At 37.2% G+C, this 23,237-nt stretch overlaps 1 protein-coding gene across 1 annotated transcript in view; it reads right to left on the bottom strand.

The window, feature by feature from the left end:
• Positions 1–23,237, bottom strand: part of COL25A1 (collagen type XXV alpha 1 chain) — a 445,780-nt gene that overhangs the window by 129,167 nt on the left and 293,376 nt on the right. Inside the window, exons 6-7 of the mRNA XM_087437749.1 lie at positions 23,193–23,219; positions 23,023–23,049 (exon numbers count right to left, since the gene is read on the bottom strand). Of these exons, the coding sequence (XP_087293875.1) occupies positions 23,023–23,049; positions 23,193–23,219 (54 nt within the window). The remainder of the gene's footprint in view (positions 1–23,022; positions 23,050–23,192; positions 23,220–23,237) is intronic.

The raw sequence follows: 23,237 nt of genomic DNA, 5'->3' as shown, positions 1-23,237 counted from the left end.
AATAGCTTTAGTTTAACAGCAGGAACTGTTACAAGGCTAAATAAGGAAAGAAAAGAAATTAAGAGAAAGAAATTTGCTGCAAAATCATTCCATATTGCAGTAGATGGTATAATATCTCTGAAAACAGTCAACTATAGGAAGCTAAATAGCTAAGGGAATCCCTTGAACAACCAAATAACATAAGCATTGGACTCTGTGCAAATCAGAATTTATAACTGACTCGAAAAAACTGCCTTATGGAAGTATAAGCTTATGGAAAAATAAGCAGAAAGATGGCAGATCTTCAGCACCGGCAAGTGTGAAGAATAAGGAAAAAATGCCTGAATTACACAACCAGCAAAGGTTCCATTTGTTCTATGATCTAATAAGGGATTCCAGGGGTCCCTGTAGCGTTTCCTAACAAAAGACAGCTAAGGAAGGCCAACAGAGATGAGACCTCATGACAAAAGGTAAGATTCCTGAAGAAGCACTGTCCTGCCCCGAGGGAACCAGAGAATTGTAGACACAGGACACAGGGGAGAAAAAATAAAACAGCCTCGCAGTCTGGGAGATGGTACAAAAACAAAATTGTATCAATTTGATTTATATAAACTTTGCTATCATTGGATCAGAGATAGTCTTTCTAAGTGGACATTAAAGGAACAGTCCTGTCTTCGGGCTTCTTAATAATAATAAAGATAATACATAACAATGATGATGGTAATGATAGTGGTCAACATTCATATGATACATACTATGTGCCAGGTATTATTCTAAGAGCTTTAAAAATATTAACTCTTTTACTCCTCAGAACAACCATTTGACAGATGAGGAATTTGAGGCACAAAGAGGTTAAGGGTTTTGCCTGCCTAACTGTAAGCAGGTTCAGACCCTGGCCGTCTGCTCCAGAGTCTACCCTTTTAGCCATCCTACTTTCCATAAATCCCTCACAGTCTCTGAATTTCATTCCCATTTATTCACTCATTTATCAAGAAGAATTACTAAGATCCTACTATAAACAAGGCAATATTTGGACACTGAGATTAGGAAGCTTACAGTATAACCAAGAAAGGCAGACATTAAACAAACAATTACAAACGTGGGCTGGGATCTCTTTTGATACATTTATCTATGCTCTTTCCTATTCTATTTTTTCCTTTCCTTTGTCCCTCAATCAAGCTCTTAGTTGGCCATCTGCTATTGCCTCAGAAGAGGTATGAGGAGGCAAGCTGGAAAACAAAACTTGTCTACCAACGTTTCTAGAAAACAAAACTGTTAGGAAGATACTCTCCCAAACTGGAAAAGAGGAGAGAGAGATCCGTGGTCCCCAAGAGCAGAGAGGTCCCAAGCTCTGCTTCCCAGCAGCACTTCCAGGAAATCAACAATACCTTAAAGAAAAATGGCTGTGTGACACGTCTAGAGGCAAAGGACCATGGGCAGCCTTGCATAAGATTCCGCTGTCTGAAGCATGGCACAGACAGAGCAGAAGGCTTCCCATGCCCCACAGATGCAGCAATGACACACTGGATCTGAAGGGCCACACAAGTCAGTCAGGCCATGCCACCTTCTCAGCAGCAAACCATGCAGACTGATGACCGAAGACCAGGTGCCTCTCAATTCCCAGCCCCAAACCTTTCGTACTATCAGACCCCGGAAGTGTGACTCAGCCCAAAAGGAGGAGGAAAGTGTGGAAATCTCAAGAAGCCTGATGTTTGTTTTTTGTTAGCTCAGAAGAATGGAGGCTCAGATTCAGAAATCAAATTGTTAAGGAAAATTAAGTCATATTTCTTACTCACCTGAGTTTTTGGATTGAGAATCATACCCCAAGAGTGATTATGACGACTATTAACCAAATAAAAGCTAGGAGAGTGCACAGAAAGGAGACCTAACCCAGGTCAGCTGGTCAGGAGGACTTCCCCAGGAAGGGATATTAAGTTGAGACCTGCAGAACGTAGTAGCCCTGTGGACCCCTGGTGCCTGGCTGCTCTCAAAGGGCACTGACACCTTTCCGTCCCCACAGCATCATCAAGACGAATACTGGAACCAAAGAGAAAAGGTATTTTCCTTTTCCAAAGACTGTATCTGAACTCAGAATACAAAGATTAGGTCCTGTTCCAGGCGCTTCCTTGACATCCAGACTGTGTTCTTCATTTGGGGGAGGTTAGGATAGGGTAATGGCAATGACCACAGGGTGAAGGGTTCTTGTGGGAGATCAGATTGATGAGAGTGAGACAGATTAACTAAACATTCATTCTTTCATCTAACAAACGTCTCTTAAATGCATGCCATACACCAACAACAGTGAAAGAAGCTGTAGGGGTTTAAATCTAGTGGGGAGGGGAGGTTATCACATGAATATCAATTCAAATGGAAAATACACTAAATTAGCGCCGTAATTAGAGGGGCAGGCAGTATGCTATTTAAGCACATTCTGACTGGGGAATGGAGTAAGGCTCCTATAAAGGTGGGATTTGAAATAAGTGAGGAAGGACGAATAGGATGACAGTATTTGAGGTGGAGTGTGGACCAAGAAGGTATTCTAGTCTGAAGTACAGTGAGCAAAGAGGTGGCAGGTATACTGGGGGATTGCTGGTAAGTTGAGTTTGGTTAGAGTGAAGCGCATGCCTTTTAGGGAAGAGCCTGGAAAAGTTGACAGGGTATAGATGAGGGAGGTCTTCAAAGAAGCTTAAAGGGGGAAGTAGTGGAAACCATGAGGATGTTTACACAGTGAAGGTGCCATGCCACATGTGGCTTCAAGGCAGACAACCCTGGCAAAATTATGAAGACGATTAAAAATCAAGACATAGTCCATGATCTCTTATCTGCAATTCCAAACTCCAAAGTCCTTGAAAATGAAATATTTCTTCCTAAGTTTAACTGAAGTTTTTTCTAAGTTTATTGCAAACTCATTTGGTGGCAAGAACTTATTTGAATAGATGGAAGGCTATTTGTGGTCACAATAGTCCTTCCTAGTGTGAACACGCACGTGTTTCACGGCAGAAATGGACGGTTTGATTACAGTGCGCCTCAGGCCTCTCCAAGGAGTCAGACGACGTACGGTGTATGAACAATACTAACTTTCTAGTACCTAAAAACTCTAAATTCTGAAACACATTTGACTCTGAGGGTTTCAAGAAAGGATTATGAGCTTGTTCCAAAGTTCACGACAAAGATCCCTTTAACAGAATTAACAATTATAGAAAGAGTAGTAAGTTTTGAAGTTTAGGCAATGAATTTAGTTTTGGACAATAAAACTTGTTAACATAGGCTAGTCTGGCAAACACCCTGTCTAAATATATAGCAATCTGAATTATACATTATAATTTACACCAGTTTGTAGTAATTAAAAATAAATTTACTTTTATGATTTCAATTTTATATATTAATCAGAACTGGCTTGATCAATTGTTTTCTAGTATACATCTTTTAATTAATTGCTTTAATGAATAAATAAGCACATTATAATTATCATATGTTTAGCAAGTCAATACAAAAAAAGACCTGTGAAAATTTTGTTCTTTTAGGAAATTAAAAAAAAAACCTCCAGAAGTCTTGTTTAGAATATCAATTTGGTTATAAAACACTGCATAATAATTTGCCTAACAATCCCCCCTTTACAAAAATAAATAATGCAAAAGCAAACTTTAATTCTACCCATCTGAATATAATGTAATTTGCATTTGAAATACAAATTTTGAATTATGGAGCCCAAACTAATAGTCTTTTAATTCTCAAAGACTCTTCCCTCTAAGATGATACAGTATCATGACAGTGTGCAATACAGTAATATTTTGTATCTACACTTCTACAAAACCAAGGGTGCTTTCCAGTTGAGCTTGCCAGATCGAGGGCTCACCTCAACTTGAATATACTCCATCTATTGTCTGAAAGGAAGCAGTAGACATCAGGGAAATAAGGCACAGCATGGATCAGGAAAGAACAGTGCCAAGGAAACAGGGGATTCATTAGCTGACAGGGCACCTTATCCTGAGGGGAAAAAAGGCATTTATCCAGTAGCCGGTGAGAAAAATTCAACTTTTTTGCATTCGTCATTCTGGGGGAAGAAAGCAAAAGTGTCCTGTTGTTCCCTAGAAGCTCTCTTTAGTATCTGGCTTCATGGGTACTTGCTAAACTTCTTTTGTATGATATTAGGTTGAGTTGACTCTAAAATTCCTTGGGCATGTGCCCTGGATGGCAGCCTCTTTTCTTCTTCCCATGGAGGAGGTAGATGGCTGGAGGCCAGCCTCTAAACAGCGGTGAGTGCCATGGGGCTCAGCTACAATGGGAGGACAGTTATCCTTGCATTTCCTACTCCACCTCTGAGGTTCACCCTCCTCCATAAATAACTTTGAGCCCACAGCAAATGCCTGATAGCCGTCTGGGATAATGGAACTCTTCAAAAATGACCTTAGCAACAAAAAGATGATAGAGGACTCGGAAGAGTTCACCGGAGAGTAATGTTACTTGGCATAGTACTACCCTAGGGACCTTCCTCCACTAGTCAACTGGTCCTATTCTCTAACATCTCTCTTTAGTCCGCTCCTAAACTTCTAGTGTTTTCCCAGGGTCTGTTCGATTACACAAAACTAAAATAGTCTGTGGCTTGAAAGCATCCCTGAAATTTGCATGTTTCCATACGGGTTTAAAATATTGATTGCAATTTAGTACATGTTTGAATGCCCCATAATTATTTTTATATTTGATGTCACTTGTGCATATGGGGTAAACTCAAAAGACTATAAGGACCAGGCAGATAACATAAATAAGGGAGCAGGTTTAAGACAAAAGGAAGTGGGGAGACCTGGCTGAATAGAAGCCAAGCTGGGTCTGAAAGGAAACAAGGAGGACTCAACTGATTGTGCCTCGGGGGAGGTGGACCCAGCGCGGCTACAGCTTTCCCGGCTTCAAGAGAAGCCAGAAATCCAAGGGGTGCCTAAAGAATTCTTCAGATTTTAAACATTTGTTACCAATTCAAATTTACTTTAAAACATTTTATAGTCCAAACAAAAATACATTTGAGGGGAGGATTTGGCCCCCAGACCACCAGCTAAAGATCTCCATCTAGTGCACTTGAATCTGAAGGAGAAATGAGACGAGTGTAGAAGGCTTTGCTTCAGAAAGGGAAGGACACCGTCGGCCTGTTGAAGGAACTTTGCTTTACGGTATTAGCATCTGAAGAAAGGGTTACAAGTTCTCATCACCTCAATCACAGGCTGTAATTCAGAGCACTGGTTCTTAAATCATACAAACTTCAAAACATGATTGTAACACAGGACCTCCAGGAGGAAGAACAGAACAAGGTGCGATTCCTTTTCGAAAAGGAAGTTCAGCACTCCCTAGTGATGGGTCCCTTTGGGAGGAGCCCCACGATTTCAGCTCTTAATGAAAGAGGCTGCTGTAATCAATGTGAGAGTTATGGTTTCTTTGGGAATCTCAGAACAGAGTTTCCTCACTTCTGTGAAACTAAATCTAAACTTTATAATGATATGAATATTAGAAATCATAATATGAATGTTCTACTTTTTGGTTTTAATTTCCTGGCTGTGGTTGATGATGATGGTATTTAATGAAATGCAGTATATTTTTAATATTAATTTGTAACATACTACAATGCTTATTATATTTAATTTTTAAAAGTGATATTTATTTGCACATACAATTGTCTTGAAATAACTACACCGATAATTTTCAAACTCTTTTTTACCTCAAATTTCCTTTTATACCTCTCAATTTCAAACATTTAGATGATAATAAGCCAGCCAAAAATGTCAAAAGTAAAGATTAACTTGTCTTGGAAAGTTACTGAAAATGAGCGCTAAAGATAAGGGTTAGCTGCAATTTCTGATAGGGTCTATTCTCTAGTTAAATGTACTTAATATCAAAGGAACTTGCCACATGTAACAGAAGCAAGATTTTTTCTTCCTATGATTGCAAGAATTAATTCAAACTGTAACATGGTCTTTTAATTTAGTAAACATTAAATGAAGTTCTTGCCTTATTTACCAGTAAATAAAAAAGAAAAAAAACCAACAGCGAATAATTGTGTTCTGTGTCTGAACACAAGAAGTGATGGTATTATACATAAGTAAGACCAAGAAAAAATATTTCTCTTATGTCTTAAAAGATCTAAAAGCAACAGCCCAGTTTCCAAAATACAAATACATATCATAGGTCTTATTTTTCTCCTCAAAAGGTCTCTAATTTCAGCACCCATAAGGACAAAGTTTACATTTTAAAAGCAAAGTGGCATCTGGTATACTCAGACAAGTAACCAGATCTACCCCCTCATCAGCTGCAGCTCTTATGAGTCCCATATGTGGCTAAAAAATTATGAGATGTATGCTTATCATATCATTATTCAGATAGAATTACTTATTTACACATAAGGCACTGTCAACCTTTCTCCTTGTGTGATGTGGGATATTAGCAATTATGGAACACAGAAGTGAGGAAGAATAATTCATCACATTCCAGGTCTGGAATGAAGCTTCATAACATTACACACAGATGAGATAAAGCTTCATAAACATTAATAGTACAATGTCCATGTTTCTTGACTTGTGAAATGTTTGGGGAAATTTTTACATGTTCGGAAATGGCACGAAAAAAATGTGACTAAGAAAAAAAATATTTTCAAAGGAATTGCCAGCATCAACTTTTGAACAAAGCATCATTATCCAATTTGTGAATTTTTAGGCCCTTAATTTCCCTTCTGCTCTCTTATTCTTTGTAGGATTTCCTTTGTTATGATGATCATAGTTAGATGTAAGGAAGAGAGGAAAAGGGAGGTGAAAGTCAGACTAAGGATTAATATAGGAGAGGGCCTAGAACATTAAGATCCGTGTCAGGACTACTAAGGCCCCATTAGGTTGTGGAGAAAACACAAAGAGCAAGAAAAGCACTTTTAGTTAGAATAAGAAAAAGAAGAATAATAAAAGAATGGGCCTTTATTTCCTCTTCAATCAGCTGAGAGTAAAATATTAATAGTTGATACAAGAAAGCAATAGCAGCCAGTTCCTATTTAGCTTCTAATTCTCTGTCAAACAGAAAAAAATATAGATATTTGCATTAAAAATTGGCATAAGGGGCTGGCCCGGTGGCGCAAGCGGTTGGGTGCGCTGCGCTGGTTCGGACCCTGGGCGCGCACCGACGCACTGCTTGGCAAGCCATGCTGTGGCGGCGTCCCATATAAAGTGGAGGAGGATGGGCACAGATGTTAGCCCAGGGCCAGTCTTCCTCAGCAAAAAAAAAAAAAGAGGAGGATTGGCGGATGTTAGCACAGGGCTGATCTCCTCACAAAAAAAAAAAAAAAAAAAAAAAAAATTGGCATAAATATTGGTAGTATAAAACGCCAAGAAAAGTGAAGAGACTAAGTGAAAATTTGGGGAATTTAAATTAGTCTGTAGAAATGACTTTTTTAGCCTGTCTTAGCCTGAAGAGATGACTTTCAAAATACTGAGCATTTGCCAAAAAACTTATCAAACCACTCAGATCATTTTTCAGGAACTGTGGAAAGTAGGAGAAGTAATAGAAGAAAAAACAGGGAAGAAGATAAATCCTGCAAAATATAGACAGATTAGTAAAATTTTATTGACTTAAGTCAAGACTAGAACAGATTATTAAAAGGATTGTTGTGAAAATTTGCCAAGAAAGGTGTGGTTTAAAAATACTATCTTTATTTCCTTTTTAAAAAGGGTTGTGAGTAGATGGATGTACATATATAAACAGATTATAGCAAGGGGTATGTCAAGGTTTTGTATGTTATCCTTAGATACTAAACTGAGAAACTTGAACTGAAAACCAACAAAAATAGTGGATTTATAACTGGTGGAACAATTTACCCAGGTAATACTGCTTAAATGGTCACATAGTTCGTGTTCTCAGTCCTGATCCACCCAACATTTGTATCAATGAGTTAGATTAGTCTTCTCAGCTCTGGGTCTGGAAATGATTTCTCTTTATCTGTTTCTGTATATCTGTTTCTATATCTGTATCTCAAATATCCAGACAATGGGACAGAAGAAGAGACATGATATTTGTTGGATGGCAGAATCAGACTCCAGAGAGAACTGCAACAAGATAGAGTGTACTAATAATATGGGAATAAAAGTAGGGAACAGTGTTTGGATCCAATAAACAAGCTATACAAATACACAGTTGAGGAGCCAAGAGTTAGTGGCAGCGAGAAAAAAGACTTTAGAACTTAAGTTGATAATAAACTTATACATCAATATATATGACTGCCAATGTTGTTTAAAGCTCATCTAATTCCAGGCTATGTTAACAGAAACCAAAACATAAGCAGCTAGGTTATATCCCATTTAGTCCAGGCTACACTGGAATTAATGTGTTTAATTTCTGGGCATTACCCTTTAAGGAGGACATAGACGGACAGGAACATATGCAGAGAACAACCAGGACTGTAAGAAGACACAGATGTGTCTCATGAGGAATAGATGAAGGGCTGGGGTTGGAGCAGGAGACGAGATGGGGGATGAGAGCTACTTTAAACAGGCTCAGAACTGCAGGGAGAGAGTCACTATCACTGCCACAAGGGGAGCCAGGCTTATGCTGGGCCATTACTTGTTGAGGGATGGAGCGAATGAGAAGGTCTTTGAGGTTCATTCTAACCTTGAGCTTTATTGAGTGCTTCTATAGAATGACCGAAGGGTTGTCATGTGGAAGAGGAATTAGTTCAGAAGGCAGGACTAGAATTAAAGGTATAGGAGTAGAGAAGAGCAGATGTTGATTCAAAAGAAGGAACAATCAATATTTGTTGAATGAATAATCAAATTATTTTATAATATTTAGAACTGTCTCTAATTATTAGTCTGCTTTGAAAGAGAGTGAGCTCATTGCCAGTGGCAGTGTTTGAATAAAACTCAGGAACCATGAGCTTAGGATAGCCTATATGAGTTTATAGGCAATTGGCTGGCTATGAAATGGGTCTATTTTGCAATTATAAGAGAAAATTTGATACAGCAGCAAGTGAATTCTTTACTCATATTATCTTCCCTCTTACCTCCTTTCAAAATAGGAGAATCAAGATTTATCTAGAAACCCTCTCTGGCATTGCCAAAAACTTTATAATTCTAACAAAAAGCCATTTTTTCATTCCTATGTTATCCAACAATTAAAAACACAACAAGAAAAAAAATGTTTCAAATGTATACAACTCTTTTCCATAAAAGGAAATATAATCTATCATATAGGATCCTGTTTATGCCATCTTTTTTTAATCCTTTGGACCACAGCCTCAAATTCTGTATTTGTTGCACTCAGAGAAATCAGGTTTCAATTTATTTTTATATCGAGGAGAACACAGAGAAAAAAGGATCGAATAATACTGACCCAAATTAGTTCTTTTTCTTAAGATTTGTCAGTATAGCTATAAAGGGCAATTCCAAACAATTTATGAACTTATTTTTTATTGGTGCCCAATCAGGGCAATTTTGTTAGAAATGTCTATAAGGAGAAATGTTTCCATTAATCCAGCTATACAACCAGAACAACAAAAACCCAGAAAACATATAAAGTGCCTTAAAACATGAATATTCCTAAAAGTATACTGACAAGTATTATAAAGGAAATTATGTGGACCCAATATTTTAAATTTACATTTATATAAATTTATGTTATGATTCTAAATATCCATGAACTTCAGCTACAACCAATATAGATGTCTAAGCTATATCATCTTAAGGAATAAACCAATATATATAATTTTAAGAAAAACCTAGTGGAAATTGTGAAATTGGGGGCTTCATTTTTCCTCAAAGGAGTGGCTCTGAAGTGCAAGCCTTCGAAGTCTGTGTTGTTTCTAATTTTAAACACATAAAACTAAAGGACTAAAACTTATCTTTTTAACATTATTGGCATGTTATTTAATTACTATTCTATTCTATATACAACTGGGGTAACTTTTAAAAAATTTTGTGGGCCAGCCTGGTGGCTTAGCGGTTAAGTGCTCGCGCTCTGCTACTGGCGGCCCGGGGTTCGGATCCCCGGCGTGCAGCGACGCACCGCTTCTCCGGCCTGGCCGCGTCCCACATACAGCAGCTAGAAGGATGTCCAACTATGACATACAACTATCTACTGGGGCTTTGGGGAAAAAAGGAGGAGGATTGGCAATAGATGTTAGCTCAGAGCCAGTCTTCCTCAGCAAAAAGAGGAGGATTAGCATGGATGTTAGCTCAGGGCTGATCTTCCTCACAAAAAAAAAAAAAAAATTTTGTTATTCTACAATTCACATTTCAACAAAATTTTTAAAGACAGCATAAATTATATTGTCATCTTGATTAAAAAAACTACCAATTTTGAACTAGTCCTAATTTTAAACTTTGAACAGACTTGGTATACTAATAAAAATAATTGTCACCATAGGTTGACAATCACCAATATAAGAAGAGTTCTATGTAATTTAAAACCAAATGGTATATAAATTAAAGACAAGAATGTAGCCTTCTTCCTAGAAAACAAACGATGTGTCATTAGTTGTTTCGTTACCTGTGTGTCTGCACATTTTGATGGACTTTGTCATCATAATATCAGAAGCAAAATCTGAAATATGTAATTCAGGTATTGCAAACTCCACTGCCAACAGAGACAGCGTACATATGTAAATAACTGAGGTGAGCTGGGTGTCACCGTGTGTAATGCAGAATGCATGCTCCATCTAAAGCAGATAGACTCCATTCAGTTTCAGCCAACTATAACTATAGAAGAACGTGCACTCAATGGTGCCAGATCTTCCAGTTTTCCAAGAGGAATAAAAAATAAGATTTTACGTGAAATTGCCCGATATTAAAACATTAGCAACTAATTTGGGAAAGCCAAATAAAATTTATCTACTATCAGAATCTGGTCCACAGGCTACCAGTTTGCAGCCTCTAATCTGCCTCATGAGAATTATTAATTCAAAACACAGAGGGAAGATTGCACAAAATAGTGTATATATTTCAAAAATAAGGAAAAATAAAGACATTGAACTCCTTTCCCCCACTACTACCAAGGGTGTTACTCTCTACCCTAAAAAGAAATCCCATATAAGTTGTGACAGTTTCTCAAACTACAACTCTGTTGGCACATGCCATTTCATTTGACACATTCTAAAAACCCTGAGTTATTATAACATTTACTGTATAAAATTCTGGGTAGATACCATGACTCAAACTTTGCATTCTTCTCTGACACATTTTATTAGAACGACAGGGCTCCAAAGTGGAAGTAATACCACAGACCTGTATAGAGTTACAGCATTAACATCTGACATTGTACTGGTGACATAGCAAGCTTTCTCCATTTCAATTGTGTTTGACTTTTCTGCCTGAAAGTGTAAAACGAAGGGTGAAGTTGTAAATCTCTATATTAATTTTCTGAACAAATCGAAAACGTCTAATAGATCTCCAGATAGTCCCTTCTTCCTGTAACTCCTCAAAATTAATTTCCTTTTACAATATTATTGAATAATTGTGAATGACTACTACACAAAAGCTTGTAAGACTGAAAAGTAATTTTGTACTGAGTAAAAAGGGCAACAAAAATGGCTTTATAAAGAATCGCTTCATAATGTTATATTCTAGAATTTCCTAACACTGAAGAATCTTTAGAAACTTCACTTTGTCAAAACAGAAAAAAATGTATGTTTATCTATGCCAGAAAATGAAAGTGGTGTGTGTAGAGGGCAAAGTTTTTAATTTAAACGTAGTAGTTATCCACTTGGCAGAGAAAGAATAACATATTATTAAAAGGTAAAATATTCCTTACTATTGCTTTCATCATCAAAACTATAGTGATTGCCATATAGATTATAAATTCTTTAAACAAAGACATAATATCAAAAAAATGTAAAAAAATCAATAAAAACGGTTAAATTGTAGCTAGCAGCTTTTTGCCATATTATGGATATCAGCCATACTAATAAAGACAAAATAGTTTCCGATTTTCAAAACATCTAACAAAACTATACTAATGATTTACAATCTTCCCAATGTTGATCTTCGCAAAGAACAGTGCAGTAGGATAAAAATAAACTGAGAGTAAGGAATAATTAAGTCTGAAAAATTACAAGGTGCTGCTATAACTTATGTTAAATGCAAGGAATATTTTAGGGTCCCTTCCATACCAAAACGTTTAGATCCCTAAAAGAAAATTCTGGTGCTGGCATTCTAGGAACTCCGACTGCCTCAACCACTAAGAGATATAGAGAAATAAGACAGCTAAGAAAAGGCAACTGAGTTCTGAGCTTGCTCTCAGTCTTTTCTCTGATATTCAAGTCAAGGCAAGTATTTGTCCCTCAAAGATTATTGCGAAACAGCTCAGTCAGCAGACTCTACTTCGAAGTCCGAGCCAACCTTTGATGTGATGGTCAGACACTGTCACAGTGATCCCTTCCATCTAACTTTGCAAAGAAACATCGACAATGGTTTTCATGCAGGCTAACATGCAAGAAGAAAAATTAAGCATTAAATTATTAAAAGTTAATTTACATTCTCTTTAAGCAATTCTGAAATGCCACACTGAATAGCAAGATGGTTTTTAAAAAAGTTAAGGAAGACATATCAATTTAATCCAAAAAAATGATTGGACTACAGAATGTTGGATTGGATTACAAAATGTTCACAGATTGCTTTGAACATTTGCCTATCCTTTCTTAACAGGAATGAGAGTATAAACAAGAGTGGGCTTACACTTGTCTGTGTGAATAACTCTACACTCATGGAGAACTCTGTTTCACAAAGGTAGTACGGGCAACTGCAATTTTAGGTAAATATTGACACATATGTATGTGTATACAAAATATCTTTATAGATAGAATAATTCCTTTTCATGAGAATTGATATATGTAAAAACACATACATACAGAATGATATGCAATATAATATTTCAAACCATTGGTTGTGTAAAAGGCAAGTGTTTAATAATTCTTAATATGAGAAACGACTTGTAAACCTTAGAAAAGACAAATGAACACAGCATATGCAACTTAGCACCAGGCATGTTTCAGATGATTCTCTGGCGTGTTCTGCACTGCTCCCTCAGCCACATCTTTCGTTCCGCACTTCCTCCTCCACCAGAGGAAGAATTTCCTTCAGCAATTCCGGAAATCTCACAAAGCAATGACCTCCTCTCTCACAATGGGGTGAAGACTTGGGCGAGATATTTCAAGGCTGGCCCACAATTTTAACAGTCTAGATAAATAGATTAACTCAGCTTCTAAAAATAAGCCTGATGAAAGGTCCAAAGGAATAAAGATATTTTTAAAAACGATGGGATGTTTTCTTAATTAAAAATCTGGTGGTGTCTCCTTCAGCCTTTTTTCTCACCTACCAATAAACTCAGAATGTTCAGGCTGACATGTTCTTTTGAAGACATGGTGAATGAGGCAGGAATTAGCACCTGTCGTTCCCTTGCACTTCCTAGGGTTATAGTTAGTTCCTGCTATTTCATAGTACATCCCACGGGCTTTGAGCCAGAGCAGCACTGCCACTCTGCCACGTCAATTTCTCTCTCCTCCTGCTTACTTGCCATCATTTCCCATCTTAATTCTTAATTCTAGTGAATTCCTTCAAGCCTGTAGCAAACTACAGCTCCTGTTCTGGAAAGACCGTCCTCTGTTACTGGTTCTTTGATGTTCTTTTTTTTTTTTTTTTTTTTTTAAAGATTTTATTTATTTATTTTTCCCCCCAAAGCCCCAGTAGATAGTTGTATGGTCATAGCTGCACATCCTTCTAGTTGCTGTATGTGGGACGCGGCCTCAGCATGGCCGGAGAAGCAGCGCGTCGGTGTGAGCCCGGGATCCGAACCCGGGTCGCCAGCAGTGGAGCGCGCTCACTTAACCACCAAGCCACGGGGCCGGCCCAGGTTCTTTGATGTTCTGAATGCTACACTGGAGGGTGTGACACCACCTCTTCCATCAGTAAGGCTCCTTTATCAACAGATTCATGCTAGACTCATAAGCAAACAAAGCATGACAAGAATGCCTGGGAGTTTTCTGGGTATGTGGAACTATGAAAACAATAGTGTTACATTATTACTGTTACTCTTACTACTCTTATTATTATTTGTGTGTTAAATCATTCAAACGCTTATTTGTGCTAATAAATAAAACTAGTGGTCAGTAAGGGTTTCTCTGAATATCAACAACATTCAAACAAAATTTCACTGACTTCTGAGGCGAAAATCAAAGCTCCCTGCCTCCTTCCAAAGTCGCTATAGAATTGCATTTGAAGTAGGACCTTGCAACTGACAGTCTTTTACTACAAAGCCAGTGCTGTTTGCCACCTGTGATTTACAGACCGTGCCTGCTACAAGGAGCTGCTGGACACATTAGTTCAGGTGTGCTTATGAAAGGACGCTGCTGTCTGGCCCTAAATGACTTTCCAGAGACCCATCTCATTCAGACCTACAGGAACTGTTCTCCCTGAACATGACCTGTCAATGCATAAGCCCTTGTTCCACCCACTCTGAAGCGAAGAATCAAAAATATAGTCCTGCATTCTAGTCCCTTCTGCAAATCCTGATGTACCATTAAAAATCTGCTGTTTCATACTTTCTTGATTTCCATTTGGTTAATCCACTTCATTAACACTTTTGTTGCAACTGTAACTGCATTTGGGAGTGATGGAAAAAGAATGGTGGTAATCGTGTTTGGATGTTGTTAGTGTAAATTGCTTATAAATGGCTGTATTTCCTATTTGCAATGTGCTTGTTATTCATAGATACTACCAACTACAGTACGTTCGATTTTTTTTGTCCATTTCAAAAACAGATTTTAATATATTTACCTAAAGGCTTACTTTCTCTTCCTTATATGATATTGAAAATCACCAATCCCAAATCTATATTTCCCTCCACATTTTATTATATGCTTCAGTTGCAGGCATTAATGCAAATCATAGCCCCTTATTATACAGGTTAATAAATGTAAGACATCTTTGAACTCAAGTGAAAATTAACTTGCTTAAATATGAGACAAAGAATAAAATCTTCTGTATAGTTTTGTGTTTGAGAGAAGATCATTCACGTATCAAAGAATTCTTTAAATTATTTAGAAAATGTTTTACAGAGAGCAGCACTTGTAAAAATTCAAACAAAAGAAATATAAACGGAACAATATTATATATATTATTTTTCATCTAAAATCTTTCATTCCATTCATTTTCAAGAAAAATGTGAAATGGTGCACATTAGCCTGAAAATATTGTAAGATATATACCAGATATATAAATCATCCAAAAAAGTAAAAAGAAGAATATTGCAGTTGATATAAGCAATGAGTACAAAAGTGTGAACAATGAAATCTTCCCTTTACTTTGTAAAATGGAATGAATAATTATTTTATTATGAAGGTCACTGCATTAAAAACACTAAAAGAAAATCCAATGGCTATTTAAACTGGTTGGCATCATTCTCCAGAATTCCTCGTCAGAGGCTATGCATATGACTGGATTTTGGTTTTATTTTAATACATCTGTGGTCATTAATAGAATTTTCAGGTAAGGGCTCAAATCTCAGGTTTTCCACTATTGTGTCATTGGTGTTGTTTTAATACAAGAGTTTTGCAAAATGTTCACTTTTACATCTAAATATTTTGTATAAAAATTTACCCCACTGGATTCCTATATTTATAGTTTTACCTATATAATCTTTTAATTAGACAAAAATGTACAAGATTTAAAGCAACGTAAAATAGGCAGAGTCACTATTCCTCAAACTTTCCTAGTATCTCTTTTTCTTTTTCTTATGTGATGAGCTCAGCTACACAACCAATAACTGAGATATAACTTACAACACCAAATTCCAAGGGAAATACTGTGTACACATCAACAATTGTTTGCAAAAATAATTTGTTTTTAAATTGACCCAAATTAGGACAGATTTACAAATGTTCCTGGGTTCAATTCAGTATACCAGCTCTTAGTGGTTTGAAGTATGACTGAGAACACTCAAAAGAGAACTCTGATTATAAAATATAACAAGAATATTTGCAAATTTTAACGAACTTGCTGTTTCCATGCCAACTTCTGCTGAATCTGGAAAGCATTAAAATAATTTTCTCACAATTTATTTCTTTCCATTGTGTTATATCTATTCCCTTTTCACAGGCAATACACTAAGTCCCAATGAGTAGTGTATTCATTAGGGCTAAGGAGAAAGGCAAGGGTTAAGTAAATAAGAGCATCAAATTAATATCCAGGCCTAAATGTTTTAGCAGAGCCAAGGAATCTGTTTAATCATTCAAGTCAACAAAGGTTAAGATAATAAAATAAACTTCTAAATGCTTTCCTTTTCTGGAACTTAATCTGTCTTGCCCAAGATGTTTTTAAGATGCTATCAGTTTTGCATAGTCCCAGCTGTTATGAAAATTTACTTGAATATACCGGGAAGAGAAAAGAATTTTATGAAAACAATTAAGAGAGCTCCTGGGTGGCTTATTGAAACTGTGAGAGCCCAGGACTCATTTAAAACCAGCTGTTGGCTGATGACGTTGAGACCAATAACCACTAAGTCTTTTATTTATCAGGGCTCTGTGTTATTTGGCAAGGTGACGGTAGCCAACTGATTAGAAGATTAATGTATAGTCAAAAGATAACTTCATGATGTGTGTTCATTTTATTGCCTGTTTGATTAATAAATTTGCCACAATTTCAGAACACAGTATCCTAATTTAAAACGATAGTATTCAACATTAAAATAATTTTTCTTATTTTTAAGGCTATGTTTTTAAGTCACTAAGATAAAGAAAAGAAATATGAGCCATTAACATCAAAGCCCTGGGTACCATTGTGATTCCCAGGGCTGCGGTTCACGACAAGGGCAGAGGCCCTTATGAACTGGGCAGACAAGAAGTCCTCCTCAGTAGTGAAGAGAGAGAGCAGCAGTGGTAGTGGGTACAGATGACAATGGGAAAAGCCTGAAAAATTTTGAGTCTTTTACACTTGACATTCAGGTTCTGTAACTGACCAAGAAATGTAATCCAATCTTTTGCAGAGAGAGGCTCAGAATAAAAGCAGAGTCAACAAAATCCCTTGTAGAGCATGCAAACACAGCATTATGAACTGCAGAATACAGACTTCATTCATCAGGTTATCCTGAAGAAGAAACATCTCTAATAGCAAATATACCAGGATCTTGATGTGATACAATTTTCAAATTGGTGCCGTTGAGCTGAGAAGTGACATTGTATTATAACAAGGCAATTGGGTATCCTGTTGTCCCTTGGATGGGACTCAGCCTTGTCCTGACTCTCTGCTCCATATCGAGAGGTTCTAGGGTACTGCTGTGTGGCATTCATTCATTTGCTTTTTGGAGGGTCAACAGTGCATGGATTGTAAAAACTGAGACTATCAGGATTGCAAAGAAAGAAGATGCACCTGTTGCATTTGTGTTCCCCAGCTTTTTCAATCTATTCACAGAGGCACGGAATCTTAGAGCCGTGAAGGGTCCTAGCAGCCATCTGGAGGCCACTTGGTATGTGGCAAAAGAGAAGGACTTGAAGTCTAGGTTTGACTCCCAGTACTGTCTTTTGGAAGACGTGTGTGAAAGAACTTGGACAAAATCATTTAACCTGCTTGAGCTCAATCTTCATCAGAAAAAATAGTCATATTCATATTTGTGCTACTAATTCACAGAGTCACTTTTGAGGATAAATGAGAGAATATATGGAAAATGTCATCTGCAAGTACCTAGGCTCAAATCCTGGCTCTGCCACTGACTGGCTCTGTTATCTTGGACAAAATATTCCAACTTTCCAAATCTTGGTTTCCTCATCTATTAAATGGAAACAATGAAAGTAACTATTTCATAGGGTTGTTGAAATAAGATATGTCTTCACAGAGTGGTTGGCATATTTTAAGAATGCCATAAAATTATTTGTCATTATTATTGTTGTTACTATTTGAGCCATAGATAATTCTGTAACTCCTATTGTTTCACACCGAGGTTGACGACTATGAAAACTACCTTACTGATGGGGAGGCAGACTGATCCATTGGGGACAGCACAAACTAGAGGCTGAGAGAGCTGGGTTTGAATCCCTTTTCCACCCCTTACAAATTATGTGAACTTGGGCAAGTTACTTCACTCCAGATTCTTCATGTGAACTGTGGGGAGAATAATCAGCTATGATCTGTTGACGACTTATTACAGACTTTTCATACTTTACTTTATTTAATCCTTATCATAATCATAGAGACAGACAGAGGTTGAGTTAGAATTGGATCCCTGTCCAACCTGACCCCGGTCCACGTGAACATTATCTTCTCACTCTACCGCATTCACTTTTCCTATTTTTCTCCCCTGATAACCTATCTTGCTGAACTGTAGTAAGGCTTAGAGATGATGCGTGCAACTTACCTAGAAAGGTGTTCAGCAAGTTGAGACTTTAAGTAATTAGCACTTATCATTATCATGTGAGGTATTATTTGCTGGTCCAATGTTCGTTCAGTCTAGGAATCCCCTACAACTCCCTTACAGCAGGTCTCCAACCTCTGCTTGAATACGGGGTAAAGTTATAGCCTCAAAACTCTGTAATACAAACCCATGAGGATGCAATGAAGAACGCTGAGCGTGGGCATGGTGACTGAGAGCACAGAAAAGCACCATCCAGACCACCCAGCCAAAAGGCCTAACTGCTGAAGTGTCGTGTGTGACAGCAAAAACGAACTGAAGGTTAACAGTAAATCTGGAATGACATCTCGCCAAGAAGCAAGGGGGAAAGTACAATTCTAACGTCAGGATGCATTCATCTGTGGAAATCTAACACTCAGTGTCTTGCAGAATAAAACGAAATGATATCTATGCTTGTTATATTATACCTAAAACTGTAAGCTCGAGTTGGTTCAATGTATACCGACAGAAAGCTCATGCCAAAAAAGTTAGCCCATTTTCTTCTGCATTAAATCATATGCCATCAGCAGTATTCAAAGATAGTCACCTTCCCTACCATCCGCCTTTTAACTTCTTGCAATCTGACTTCCACTCTCACTACATACCAAAATGCGCTCCCCTAATACCCTATGACTCCAGAACACCAAATCCAAAAGGTTTTCATAGACCTCATCCCTAGAGCTTTCTTTTTATTAAGAACATTTTGCGGACCACCTTCATTTTTTTTAAAAAGTAGTTCTTGCTTGAGCATTCAAACATTGCAGTGTCCTGGTTTTTCCTTTGAACGTCACTCTCAGTTCTGACTCTCCTCCTTCATCCCACTCCCTAAACATGGATATTTCTAAAGTGGTTCTTGCCTCACTCTCGTATCCACTATTTTTCTGCCTCTACGATTTCAATTCTCACTCTGTGACAGTTTGGCTATGTAACTGTTGCCTCCAACTATGACACAACCTCAGATTCCCAATGTCATGCTTCCAACTGTTTGCTACAGTATTCCAGTGAAATAATTCGTCAAGATCACAAATTCAACATAACTGAAATTCAACTTATCATTTACCCTCCTGACTTTCTTCTGGTCAGTTTTATCAAGCCAAAAACTTTGGTTTTATCTTTGTCTTCTTTTTCAACTTCAGCTGCTATATCCAATTAGCTCCAAGATTTGTGCTGGATTTTCACCTCAGTATCCTTCCATTTTACTCCCTGACCGTTTTTTTTTTTTTTTTTTTTTTTTTAACTTTAATCTGGCCACAGCTCTATCCATGGCCACAGACTTTGAATGTAAATCCAATATAGATCAAATTCATCTCCCACCCTCTGCTTCAAGACTTCTCTCTTATTAATTTCTCATCTACTAGTGTCATCCCTGGTTTTCCCTCTTTGTCTGCCCAAGTTTTGCTTGGCACTTGTAGCAAATCCTATTAGTGAGTTGACCCAACTTTCCTTTTCAATCACATTTTCTTTGGTTCACTTCCAGCTGTGGGGTAACTATTGACACAGTCTGGCCAATGATACATGAGCAGAAGTCTGCTATGAAATTCAGGGGAAAATTTTTGTTTTCTTCATACAGACTCTTCTATCTTTATCCTCCCTGCTGATATAGATATAGATGTGATGGTTGGACTTGAAGCAGCCTTCTTACAATCATGAAGGAAAGCCCAAGAGATTCACAGAGACTTCTATAGTAACATCATTGAATTATATAAATAACACCAGCAACTACATTCTCCAGACTTCTTGTTATGTGAGAAAAATAAACTCATATCCTGGTCTCCATAGAAAACATAAAGCATTTTCCCATATTTCGGTGAGCCCTTTGGAATTTCTTCTTTGGCTCACCAACTTAGCCCCTCCCCACTGCTGACTTCTCATTCTGACACTGAGCTTTCTGCAGACCATTGTGAGATGAGATTACAGAGGTAGGCAAGGGCCAGATCTTGAAGATCCATGGAGGCCAAGCAAAGTGGTTTGGATTTTATTCTAAGCTTTAAAATAGGGAGTAACAATCTAATTTACAATGATGTCTCTGGCTGCTCTGTAGAAAATGGATTATACAGGGTCAAGAGTAGAAGCAAGATTAATTGGAAGACTACCACAGTAATCAAGAACATGAGATGACAGTAGGTTGAATTTGGTGGTAGTAGTAGAGAGAGAAAGTGGACACATTTCTAGTTTCTGTAGTATTAAGCATGGTATCTTAAACACGGTGGATGCTCAATATATATTGCTAAATACACATCTGAGTGTTTCAGAATAGTTTCACCTTCTTAATTTCTAAATTATCTTCAATTTTTTCCTGCTTTGATTCACATATTATGGCTTAATATATTCCTGTATGACACTTGGGGAGCCAAAAAGAAGAAAAAAAGGACCTCATATTCAAGGAAACGATATAGACCCCATAATGGAAAGTCAGCTAACAAAGAAGTAAAATGATTGAGCATCATATTCTTACGTTAATTATAGAAAGAAATAAATTACTTGAAATAAATGGTAAAAAGTGGAATTCAAAATCTATCATAGAATGAAAATGGATAGGGTATTCAAACACAAAGATCTACATTTTAAAAAAGAGAGTTTCCGTCAGCGTCAGCTGGAATAGCATGCCTACAGAGGATGTGGGTAAAGTTAATTTTCATTAAAATTGAAGACTTTTCCAGTTCTAACTTACTTTTGATTTTCCTGGAAATATAAAACCTTCATTTTACTATCTTGATATGATAAATTTCCTAACGAATAGCTAATATTATCTTACTAGAAAGTAATGTTTATAACATTCTAAGAGCCCTGAACATGACCTGCCTTGTTTCTGAATTAGGAATCTGAGAAAAGAGAGGCAATTTGGTAGGTTCTCATTCTCCTTCACATATACTTCTCAGGACATTCAAATTTTTACCTACGAAGATTCATTCTGCATTATGAATTCAACCCAAATTCCTTCAATACAAAGCACAATCCAGGGGAAAATGAGATCAATTTTTGCCACTTTCCACCTGAAATGCTAAATGGCCCTTGAATCATGTGAAACTTGGCCCCAGTCAGTGTGAAAACTGGCTGAATTCTGTATGAAAGGCAGTCTGGGTTCGTCAAAGTAGTTCATGAACTTTGGCCAAACTTGCAAGGAACCTGGTCCAAGTCTGAGTTTGTAATGCAACATGAAACCAGGTGAATTTCACACGGTTTCAGGTTTCACTCTGAAAATTTGGCCTAGCTTTATAATCAATCATCACTTTTTCGAACGATGAAAGCCAATACACCTTTTTGAAAATGAGGACTGCGTGCATACTGATGACAGTTAAGCTGTGAACCACCCCTTCACTTCCTTTGCCAAAAGATTTCTCAGATTGGAAACAGTTTCCCTCTTACCTGGAAAGGGCAAGTTGAGTGATTTTCATATTGCGTTAAGAAATGATACTCAATACATGGAGGCATGCCATGTGAAACAATCACCACCTACAGAGCAAGTGGCTATACTCTGATCATTTAAGGTTATGAGAATTTTATTCCATTCACATCTATGACAGATATCGTGATGTTTAATCTCCTTGACCATTAAGATGAGCTTTTAACTTGAAGCTAGTCATCAGCTAGAACCACTGCCACGAGAGAAACAAAATGCTCTGAGCCATAATCATTATTTCTACATAAAGAAATGGCTGAAGAATGAAAGGAAAGTAAATCATAGTATAACTCTTATCTAGTTTAATAAACATGAGGAGATAAGACTACAAACTTTTCAAGTTTGCATAACTACATCCTTTGAATAAAACCTCTACCGCACTGTAAATGAATTCAATAATTAACTGTGCAGTCTGCTTTACAAAAAACCTACACAGTTTCTGTTCTAAACCTGAAAGTTTTAAACATGCTTTTCCACAGTAAAAAATGACTCTCTTCAACCAAATACTCGTTTTTGTGCTTAGTGACATGAGAAAATTGAGAGGTATGTCTGAACGGAGCCACTACATCATTGGAACAGTATGTCTGAACATTTGGGTAATAAGGCACAGATGTGAGGCTGAGGACTTGGCACTACCAAGGTAAGAACAAAGCATTCACCACCGCGTTCTAATGGTTGAAAGAGCGCATTTTAGAAGAATAAAAGAAAGCCCCTCCTCTCTGGAATGTAAATTATATTACACCTTTTCTCTGCTTGAAAATTTACTTAAAAAAACAAGAAATTAAAATAAGTATTATTCAAACTTATGATGAATAAAAATATAAAAGGCATTAATATTTTCATCTATAATATAACATATTTATGCAATAGCACATAAAGTTTAACTGCAGAAAAGGTCTACTTCGACAGGAATCCACATGGATTCTACATTGCAAAACAATGACGCAAACCTGCAAGACCAACAGCCATTGGAAAGGTGGCGGTTGCGGACTTTTTTTTGGTAGTGATTCTGGCTTTTAATCAGTAGGGCTAATTATTGTAGAGTGTCCCATTTATAGGAATCAGGTTAAGGTAGTACAACAGGATACACACATTAGTTATCATTAAGGCTATCTCACAAGTGGTACGGTGTTTTGTCCACCATCACTAAACCATGTGACACAAAGGCAGTTATGAAGCCGAGGCTACTTTGATTCAATAAGTGTGAAGCTGAAAACTCATTTTCTGCCCAGGATTGGAGAAGAACAACTTACCCGAGGTCCCTGATCCCCTTGTTCTCCCTATAGAGTAGGAAAATGAGATGATAGATAGTTTTAGCACAAAGCCTATAGAGGATGCCCATTAAAAAGATCAAAAGAAGACTTAAGTCATGTCAATACGCATTTCCACTAACTTAATTTGTTTCTGCTATATGTTTTCTTACCTTATCACCTTTTGGACCAGGTGGGCCCTGAAATAAAGAAAGAGA

This window comes from Ceratotherium simum, chromosome 12 (assembly GCF_057802395.1).
Source record: "Ceratotherium simum simum isolate JZ-2026a chromosome 12, ASM5780239v1, whole genome shotgun sequence".
In the NCBI taxonomy this organism is placed as follows: Eukaryota; Metazoa; Chordata; class Mammalia; order Perissodactyla; family Rhinocerotidae; genus Ceratotherium; species Ceratotherium simum.
Note: the sequence above shows the minus strand (reverse complement) of the source record. Positions and strands in the feature narration are given on the sequence as shown.